Source organism: Lathyrus oleraceus, chromosome 2, assembly GCF_024323335.1.
Source record: "Lathyrus oleraceus cultivar Zhongwan6 chromosome 2, CAAS_Psat_ZW6_1.0, whole genome shotgun sequence".
NCBI lineage: Eukaryota > Viridiplantae > Streptophyta > Magnoliopsida > Fabales > Fabaceae > Lathyrus > Lathyrus oleraceus.
The window spans coordinates 204,099,208-204,110,010 of record NC_066580.1 but is presented as its reverse complement, the minus strand read 5'-3'; the positions used below and the strand labels follow the sequence as shown (position 1 = coordinate 204,110,010).

Here is a 10,803-nt window from a genome sequence, read left to right as displayed (position 1 = left end):
CTCAAGCTCATTTTGTTGATCAATCGAGTCTTGCTCCTCTAAATGTTGCTCAAAAGCATCGGCTCTAGCCATAAGTGATGAACGGGCAGCAAATGCATTTGTTTCATCATTGGAGACATTATTTCCACCACTACCAAGAGGCTGTATAAAATTATGTTCTTGGTCATAAGCTTGCTTATACCAATCATACAACTTTTGTAAATTCTCTTTTATAGATTTTACCAAGTCACTACCAAACTTTGATCCAACTCCATACATGTCCTTAAACGCCCACTCAATGTAACTCAACTTGTATCTTGGATCAAGAATAATACCAAAATATATCATCGTGTTCATCTTATCAGGACTTCCCAATATCTATTATATTTTTCCATCATATCTCCACCCACACTTGCAAAAAAATCATTTAAGTTCAAAGTAGCTTGCTTTAACTCACAATAAATGGCAGACACTTGGTGAAAACAAGTATGCAAACTCACATTTTGAGAGGTGGAAAAAGTCTTAGTTGCTTCATAGAATAACTTTAGGAAAGCGCTAAAAGCCCTAGCAATGTCTCGATCATCATTACTAGGGGGATTACCTTTTCCAAAGAACTCTCTATAGCTCGACTCTTCATCCTCAAGCTTTTCAAAAGCGAGTTGAAACTTCTCCGCAACCTCTAGCATTAAATATGTCGCGTTCCGACGAGTTGAAACATCAAGACATACTAATTTTTTGCAAGTTATTCCAGCAAATTCAATGCATTCGTTAAACTTGGCTGCCCTATGAGGTGAGGACTTAACAAATCTAACAGCATCTTTAACACTAGTTACAGATAAATGTTTATCTTTCAAACCCTCATTTACCACCAAGTTCAAAATGTGAGCTGAACACCTCATATGAAAACACTCTCCATCCCCCTTTAACCCATTCATATTTGCTATTTTTCTCTTTAGATATGTCACAGCAACATCATTTAAAGTGGCATTATCAACAGTTATGGTTGACACATTCCTAATTCCCCAATCCCTTAACACTTCTTCAATCTTCCTACCTACAGTTTCACCTTTGTGGTTTGGAATTACGGTAAAGCTTATAATTCTTTTTTGATACTTCCATTCGTTATCCACAAAGTGTGCCGTAAGGGTCAAGTGATTGAGATTTTGTATAGAAGTCTAGCAATCAATAGTAAGTGCTACCCTATTGCAATCAGACTTAAAAAAGGCCTTTAACTTTTGTTTTTTATCCAAGTATAGTTGAAAACAGTCCCTAGCTACCGTACGCCTAGATGGGATGGTAAATTGGGGCTGCATTACTTTGGAATAAAATTTAAACCCTTCACCCTCTACTGCACTAAATGGCTGCTCATCTAGAACTACAAAAACTGACAAAGCACTTCTACAAGCTTTCTTGTCAAATCTAGAGCTAACTTGAACCAATTTACCATCTACACTTGGGTATGTTAGAATAGTTTGTGTGGAGTCAGTTGACACGACAAGGGGCTTCTTAGAACATTTTAAAATATGGTGGTTCAAATTAGTGGTGTCGTGAGTCCTAGGGTCACACAAGTATTTTTTATGGCAGTGTTTGCAGGCTGCAGTGGGTGCATCAACTAGGTCATCGGGTAATCTAATAAAATGTTCCCAGCAAGCAGATGATTGGCTAGAACCACTTGCACTAGATTTCCTCTTCTTTATAGGTTGCATAGCTGAACCTACTTCATTAATTGGTAGATTTTGATTAGGCTCACCAGTCACTGAAATAACGAAGGAGCCAATCAAGAACTACCAATCAACAAATAACGGTTCCAATTCATACACCACTAGATTTAATACTATGATTAACAATAAAAACTTTGTAAAGAGAGTAATAATACTTGATACATAAAAAAGAATTGTAAAGAGACAGAACAGAGACAACAATAACCACACCAAAACAAGAACAGTACTTAGAACACCACTGCATTGATATATAAGAACCAGAAAGACAACAATAACAATATAAATTCTTAGAATAACACTACTGTTACTAAAACTATGATTAAAATGATTAACAACAAAAATAATTCTTAGAATAAATTCAGCATCCTAATTAAATAAGTGTCATTCTAAATAGTTATTGGAAAGCTATAAAAGTATTGGCTAAATAAGTGATGTATATTATTAAAGTATTGGAAAGATATAGAAGTATTGGTTAACCCAGTGATATATATTATTAAAGTTGTAGCTGATGTAGTTTAGAACAGAAATTGAAAATACAAATTAAATGCTAAATTAATTAAATTGACATTGAAATTGACATTGAAAATTAATATATAAGTTCAACAATTTTGGAACAATTAAACAGGTTAAATGAGATAAAAATGGGATTAAGTATACAACATATTCTTAACATAGAAAATGATCATTAGCATGAAATAATTCCAATAATTGTATTCAAATCCTACAACTTCATCCAATCTACTGGCTTGTTCATCTACACTTTGAGAATCATTTTAAAACAGTCCCAATTCATATGCATACAACACATACAAACAAACCTAATTAACATACATTTCAAACAATCTCATACACTACTAATTGCTTTTAAATCAATTTGAAAATCAGTTAAAAAGAGTCACAATTCAGCCTAAATTCATATGCATACAACACATACAGTCCCAATTAGCATACATTTCAAAGACACGAAGTCAAATACACTTACAATTGCATTGCTCTTGCTCTAAGACTCTTTCCATGCTACTTTGATGTTGATCCATCTATCCAAATCAAACATCAATAACATCATTAGGTAAAGAATGATACAACATAAGATAAAGACTGATACACCAAAAAAAGTTACTAAGATTCTTTAGACTTTAGACTTTTTAATAACATAAATAAATAGACTAGCTATGACCCAATTGCAACAACCAAAATTTTGCATTACAACCCATCCTTAAAATTGTTGTTAATGGACAGTCAAACAGATAAAAGTTATGTCAGAATCTCTTACTTGCAATTTTTCCAGGTATCAAACTTCCGGATGCTGTGAGAGGAGAGTTGAAGATGAATTAACAAAACTTCCTATGATGGACAAAACACGACTTGGAAATCATGCACAAAACAAAAAACAAAATCATACACATAAAAAAATAAGATAAAAACAACGAATGAAGAATCAAACTTATAAAGAATGAAGAGCGAACTCAAGCTTTCCAAGTATCAACAATGCTAGATCCTTCGAAACTCATTCTAATGGTGAACTTGTGGTGGGTGGTGAGAGTTGAAGATAAGGTTTTATGGTGTGAGAGTTGATTTGAACGAACACTGCAACTTCGTTTGATGGTAGTTAATGATAATGGGTGGTGAGTAATGGTGTATCTATGCTGGATGGTGAGAGTTGAAGCCAGGGTTGGTGAGTGATGATGGTGTGCGGCTGAGGAGTGAAGGAGAGAACAAACAGAATGAGAGAGTGGTAAACCCTAGTTCAAAACGACACAGTTTTGCCTAGGTCTCTCAACCGGGCGGGTCAGAGTACCCGCGGTTCACTAAAACCTATCCGGACCCGCCCATTAAGAACCGGTTTAACCCATTAGTTAAACCCGTTTAACCGTTAACCCATCTTAACCCGCCCAATTCCTTTTTTTTCTCCGGTTTTCTGTGGTTTGGACCGGGCTTCGGATCCTTGTCCAGTTCTACTCATCATCACAGTCTCAACCACAACCATCGGGTTGTGCTTGAAATGAATGTATGTATATCATTATTTACTTATTACTTTTTTTTAACTAATGTTTATGTTGTCCAATTTTTCAGGTCAACTATGATTTTTGATTTTTTGGAGTCATGCATGACCTATATATATGAGTTTCTGGCCAGTAAGTACCATTGATCTAACTTACTGAAGTGGTGAAACGGTTTATTATATCAAAGAGTTTTGTTCCCTCTCTTATGGCAACTAGTAAGTGATAAACATTAATACTTTTTACACATCTCTTGGTTTTTCTCTTAACTAATAGACTTGGTAACAATGGTTATATGTAGGACTCTGGTTTGAAAATTCTTGTGAAGTTGGTGTCTTTTCAAAACTTACCAATGCCTATTGGTTGGTTGCCATTGGAGCCTGTGAAAGTTTATACAGGTTTTATTTTGCTTTATATTTAAGTTTTTTCCTTTGTTCGCAATTGGAATGAAATTTTCATTACAATCACCTTGATGAATAAATTAACTTTGTGGTTTGATTTGATATAGTACATTTGAGGCTGAGTTATCAAATGTTATCCATATGATCAAAACTTTCGTTGGTGGAACTCGTATCGGTGGTCGTCTTTGTATTGGTAAAGAAATGTTGTTCCTTAGTTACTTGAATAGTGTATGGATCAGTTACACATTTTCTTCCTTTAATAAATGGATAAAAAGATGGTTGTATTAGTTTCTTATGTTTATTATTTTTGAATTATTAGATTTTAAACTATTGTCTAACTATTGTCTAATTTAAGTTACTATTGGTTAGCATGAAACACAAAGGGGCTTCTATTGTCCCATACCATCACAGACCAAGATGAAAAAACGACCCTGGAAAAGGTACTTGACAAGCTCAATCCAAGAGAGAAGCATGTGATTAGATGGACTTGAGAGTTTCATAGTGGTCACATTGACTGAACCTCATATTGATTTTCTTTGTTGTTTTTTATGAGCCGTTTTACTGCATAATTAATTACTGTTTTTTGTCATATTAATTGTTGTACAATATTTTCACAGTATTGTTGCAATCTAATTGTTGTGATATTTGTGATTTGCACGAAAATATGTTCTCTTGTGATTTGCTATTGTTCTATTCTATTGGTTTCATTTGTTCAGGATGAATCTTTGAAGACAAAGCATTGAATCATTCAAAGTAAAGCTCGTTAATTAATTATAGTTAGACTATTATTGGGTATTACTTTGAATTTGTCATAGTTATAGTAATTTGTATATTGTAAGTTTTGAATATGTCATAGTTGTACTATATATTGTATCATCTTTAAAATGTTCAATCTGAGTTTTGGCCTATTATTAATTTTAATATGATAAGAATAATTTTAGTTTCTAAACAAATACTCAAAATGTGTCATTGGACTTAAAATGAATCAACCTAATAACCCGAATAAACCGCTTAAACTAACCCGCAATCCGCACAAACCAAACCCGTCCAAACCGTGTTGATATTGGACGAAAATGGACCTTCATATATGAACCGTGGGTTGGACTGGGTGAGGGTTTTGGGCCCGAAACCGCCCGGCCTGGCCCGTTGTCTAGCCCTAGTAACAGCATATTGAAAGCCTCTCTTATGCTGAATAGTAGGCTTAGTTAATTATGTCTTAATTAATTATCATAAAATTTGATCCGGTTTGTTTTGACTTTTTAAAAATTAATTTTTATAATATAATACAATTTTGTATAAAAAAATTTACAAACAATTTTTTAATAAAAACTCCAAATGAAAATTGGATTTGAATTATTCTTAAAATACTATTCTAGATATTTATTCTTTTATTGAAAAAAAATATTAAATTAAAAAAAAAACACTTAATTTTGTACTTATTTTTTTTATCAAAGTTATTTTTGAAATATAATTTTTTTGAAAAAAAAACAATGATTTTGATTAGATTATTCAATGATGTATGTTTATGTTATAGAATGTCAAAACTCATCTTTTAATTTAAAAAAACTTATAAGATTTTGAAAACCAATTTTATAAAATTCAACTTTAAAAATATAAAGAAAAAATTCATTTTTCTAAAGCTAAAAGAAACAGACCCTTTGTTAGGGAAGCAATGTTAGCTAAAAAGAATGACTAAATCAATAATTATGCAGAAAATTACTCTATTATACAGCATATACAATTGGATTAAATTTCGACTTAGAAAGCCAATAATGTTTGAATAAATGACTTAATTAAAGCATTTACTCATTAAGAACTTATCATATATTAACTTCTTATATTCCCTCGCCTATTCATACAACTCGTCTCTATTCCCTATTCAATTTAATCGTTGGGCTTAGGCCCAAACCTAGAGTCCTATTATGTATCATCAACCGAAAACATTTGGTAATAAGAAGAAACAATAACTTGGGTAGAACAAATCTTCCAAGATCTTAACTAAGGATAAAAGAAAAGAAAGAAAAAGTCAATGACAAGAATGAAATAAAATGAATAACAAATACCATTGGGTAACACACTTGATTAAGCCTGGATATTATAAATGAAAAGCTGAAAGTTTTACTCTCTTATCCTTTCTAGTAGATCCATGTGCTTAGCAAAATCCTAACTGAAGCTAATACTTAAAACCGTAGCAAAAGAGTCTAAAACCTGGAAATATCATCCAGGTGCCATAAGCAGCTATAAATTTGTCTTTTGCCACTGCCATTACAGAAAACTTCTTCCATTCTGCCACAGTTGGACTTGACAATACCCACCGTGGAAGCACAAGCTTTGGCCAAAACATTGAATCAAGGAAACAGGAGTGTCATTGCTCAATTTAGCAAATTCGCAATCCAAAATGCCTTGTGGATAATCAAATTGCTCCTTTAGCAAAAGAAAAGTAGAGTGCAACTGAGGAAACCGAACACAAGAACAGAGGATATGGTTTTAATTCTAGCTCCGAGCACGGATAGAGCTTAAGTGTTTTAGAAGGAAAAAGCTGTTGAGAAAGTATGGGAAGAGATAGATCAACAGTACAATTCATAAAACTAATACTCTACCTGATAAAAATATCAAAAGGATTTAAAGTAAAGTTCATAACATAAAAACTCGTTACTGGCCATGATTTACACGTATACCACATGGTACAGTGGCTCGTCTAGCCTTACCCAGAAGAAAAAGAAGACTCGGATTTTGACGATTGGATGAACTGTTTTCTCATAGCGCGGTATTTGATAAGTTAAGAAGGTAATCTTCCTTTTTCACCATGGCATTGTGTAATTTAGAAACAATATGGGTTAGCCAAAATGATGAATTGGAAAAATGATTCAATAACCTATGCAAATTAATCTCATAGGGCTATGGTCCTATACTTCCTCACTAATTTAAGGATGTTTTGGGGGAACAGAAGAATGTGGGCTTCTGGATTGTTCTGCTGGTGTTTAGTCATGCAGAGAACATTCATTCCAGAAAGTCCTCTTTGAAAGCTGTGACACATCCAATGTTTACATATTGTGCTTTAGCTTAATACTATGATATGATTCAACTACGAAGTCCTCACCGAGCACTCTCCCCTAATGTCCACATCATGTTTTTGCTAATTCTGAATTTCTTAATCACATATTCCTTGAATGACCTACTTCTAAATTTGTAATTAAGATGACTGCTATTTGTTGATGTTTTAGGTGAAAGTCGGGTTTCGCTGCAATAACCAATTAAGCTGGTTAATGCAACCACTATTTTAAATAAAAATATCAATCAAATATACTTTTTTTTAGTGATTCTTTCATCACAATGAAATAAACAAAATAAACTCCTAAATACTCTCATATGTTTTGCCTTTTGCTTCATGAGTTAAGTTTTAAGGTAACAAAGTCTTTGGGTTGGACAACATAAGTAAATTATATGTTTACAAGATTGGTATTAGACTTTATAATAATAATAGGACCAGAAAATCAAAGTGAACAACTGTGAATTATTAACTGCAAATTGATGAGCTTAAATCCCTTACAATGGTGGAAAACAGTAAGAAACTGATAAACCAGAACAAGAAGTCCTAACCAGAGAATTCTTTCTCCTAACTGAATGCTAACAACTTTTCTGAATACCTTCGCTAATCCCTTTCCCTCCCTCTTATAAACGAAATTACGGAATATCATAACTAATTCCTATTTCACTTCTTCTACAATCATCTATCAAATAACAGATATTTGTCTCCAAAATACTTGTTCAAACAACAATGGCACACAACACAAATATGAACATGAAATAAAATTGATACTTGACCCTGATATATATTAATAATAAAAGAGCAAGTGACCAATAGTACTGATCGTAAATTAGAAGAAACCACACTTCTAGTTATAGATGATTCGTGTTGCAAAATACACAACCAGTTCACATACTTTTCAGAGTTGAATTTCGCTTTTCCACGAAGAGAAGACATTTTTTTTATATTTCCAAAAGCAAAAGAAAAAGTTTACCTATAATCATCAAGACATAATGTACAGTTTTGTTAACCTTGTATCACTTGAAGGAATTGCTATTGTTCTCAGGAGCAACATAAAATGCTTTTGTCGCCGCTATAGCAGAATCTCCTCTCTTGACAATTTTCTCAAGCTCCTCAACCTTCTCCAACAAGGAAGCAACATTTGAATTGGTACATTGAACCAGCTTGTTTGCAGTATCTAGAGAAGTACATAACTGAACAAAGGATAGAAAAACACATTACATGGGTTTAAGATATTGAAAAAGAAATAGACAAACACTTCGAAAATATGGGTTTAACCACTATTCTAAAGTTTTTTTTTCATTAATGGTAATATAATATATTAATAAGAAAGATGAAAACCACTAAAATACAAATAATCCCAAAGCACAAGTTCCATGTGGACTACTAAGAATACAAAAAAAAAAAATCAAAATCCAAATGGAAAAATAACGCCATAACCAACCTAAACAACAACCCAAAACTAAAAGGCGAAAAAAAAAAGCACCCAAACAACTAAAGACCCACCCTCTAGGGTTTAGGTTAGAGCGCAACCCGTCGGAAACATCATCAATAGATCAGACTCCGCCAAGAGAAAACAAAAGACAAATACCAAGAACATCAAAACCAAGGCAAACACTCAATCCGCTATTGATTAAAATCAGTGATGCTATGAGTTCACCTGATCTACCTAAAAATCATTTCAGGCAAAAAAAAAATTACTCTTCTACTCCGCCACTTTCGCAGTTTTTTTAACACCATTTCTAAAGTAAATAATTTAATCTACATTGTGTGCACAAACATAAGAGATCATATATGTATAGCATTCTCAATCGTCAAAATGGTAAAATTAGATGCATATGTAAAAAAATTATAGAGTCGGTTTCTATAGAAATTAAAGCTATAATAATAAAGATGAAGAGAGGAAAAGGAACCTTCAAAGTGAGAGAAGTCCAAGAATGATCGGTAGCATTGAGAGCTTCGTTAAGGTGATAGTAGTTTTCCTGAAAGAGTTTGGTGAGGTCAGGAAGTGGTTGGTTGTTGTTGTTGAGATCTGAAAGAGAAGAAGGATTAGAAGAGGGATGATAGGAGGAAGAGGTTGTTCCTCCATCTTCATTTTCTTCTCCGACGTCGCTGAGGAGATCTCCGATGCATAAAAGGGGTCCTCCGATTCCTCTCATTTTCTCTTTTCCGATCTAAGTTTTTCTGCAGCTTGTGTTTATCGGATTTTTCTTCTTCTTTTCCTTTGAAACCCTAGACTCAATTCAATCAGGTTAGCGGAACTGATGATGAAATGGAGAAGAAAACAAAACCTATCACATATTTTTGTTATAAAACAAGTTTGCATAGAACTTTTTTAAAGAAAACTTTATATGTATTTTATACCTTTCGAATAAATTTTGTTATCATATAAATTAATATTTTATTGTAATTAATAAATTTATCTTAATTTAAAAAATAAAATTCTTATTTTAAAATATTAAAATATTATTTTCTTTCTTTCTTTTCTCTTGAGTTATTTTTTTATTTTTTTTATGATTATTTAATAAAATTAAATATATGTAATTATTTTTTATTTTACAATTATATAAGTTATTTTAAATTTACATATGAAAATAAATGTATCAAATAAACTTTATATTTTACGGATCAGTATAATATTTATTTTATTTTAATCAATAATTATATTAATTTAAAAGATAAAATCTTTGTTTTTAAATATTAAATATTATATTTTCTTTCATCTCACATTCCCTTTTTTATATTTTAATATAATTGAATTTATATAATTATTATTTATTTTAAAAGTAATAATTAATTTTAAATTTAGATACAAATCTAAATATATTTTATATCGTATCAAATAAATTTATCTGTATGACCGCACGGGTATCTAACTAGATATTTAACAAATGTTATTTAAAATATTTCATTATTTTATATATTAAAATTTAAAACAAAGATATTTAAAATTTTAAAACTATTTTAAATAATTTTGAATAAAAATCATTTTTGTGATATTTCAAAAAATAATTATATAATATTGATTATTTTTAATAATATATTTTATGTTAGGGATTGCTAAAATTAATCTTTTGGTTTATGAAAAATGAGATTGAAATAACTTCTAATTTATAAAAAAAAACATTTTTTTAAAGTTATAACTAATGAATTTTAAATCTTAGTGGAAAAAGAGAGCGATGGATATTAGGGGCGTCCAAATACAACTTTCATATATGCCCACATTGAGATGGGACTCAATGTTAGAGATATTTTGGCAACGACCGAGTTTTCATTTGGCAGGTTTGCCATAAATCTATCTTGACAAGATCAATACTAGATCATAGGGGAGTTTAGTTGGATACTTCTTGTCAGTGTTGTAGAAATGCATGAGTTTATTATTCATTGTCTATTTTGTTGATGATATGCATATTTTCTTTTGCGTAATTGTTCTTACATGTGTTCTCTCTCAACTTGAATGTTGACTTAGATAACCTTCTGAAGGTGGTTCAAATCATTAATTAAAAAAAATCAATATTATTAAATGTATTTGGACATTTTTTTTTATAAAATTATTCATATCAAATTTTGAATTACTTATAAAAATTCCGTTTAAATCAAACAAAACTATCATATGTGTATATCTTAATACTTATTTATTTTGTATTATTATG

The 10,803-nt window shown here is 31.4% G+C and overlaps 2 protein-coding genes and 1 pseudogene across 2 annotated transcripts; 1 reads left to right on the top strand and 2 right to left on the bottom strand.

Moving 5' to 3' along the window:
* Window positions 1-332: 332 nt before the first annotated feature.
* On the bottom strand, window positions 333-3,687 carry LOC127122612 (zinc finger BED domain-containing protein RICESLEEPER 2). The gene is made up of 4 exons (XM_051052918.1): window positions 3,589-3,687; window positions 1,815-1,938; window positions 1,257-1,735; window positions 333-1,154 (listed from the first exon to the last, which is right to left on the bottom strand). The coding sequence occupies exons 1-4, from the start codon at window positions 3,685-3,687 to the stop codon at window positions 333-335; spliced, it is 1,524 nt and encodes a 507-aa protein (XP_050908875.1).
* Window positions 3,688-3,908: 221 nt separating this feature from the next.
* On the top strand, window positions 3,909-4,844 carry LOC127122611 (eukaryotic translation initiation factor 6-2-like; annotated as a pseudogene).
* A 3,125-nt stretch (window positions 4,845-7,969) lies between these two features.
* On the bottom strand, window positions 7,970-9,484 carry LOC127118901 (uncharacterized). The gene is made up of 2 exons (XM_051049139.1): window positions 9,064-9,484; window positions 7,970-8,343 (listed from the first exon to the last, which is right to left on the bottom strand). The coding sequence occupies exons 1-2, from the start codon at window positions 9,307-9,309 to the stop codon at window positions 8,167-8,169; spliced, it is 423 nt and encodes a 140-aa protein (XP_050905096.1). The 5' UTR covers window positions 9,310-9,484; the 3' UTR covers window positions 7,970-8,166.
* Window positions 9,485-10,803: the final 1,319 nt, after the last annotated feature.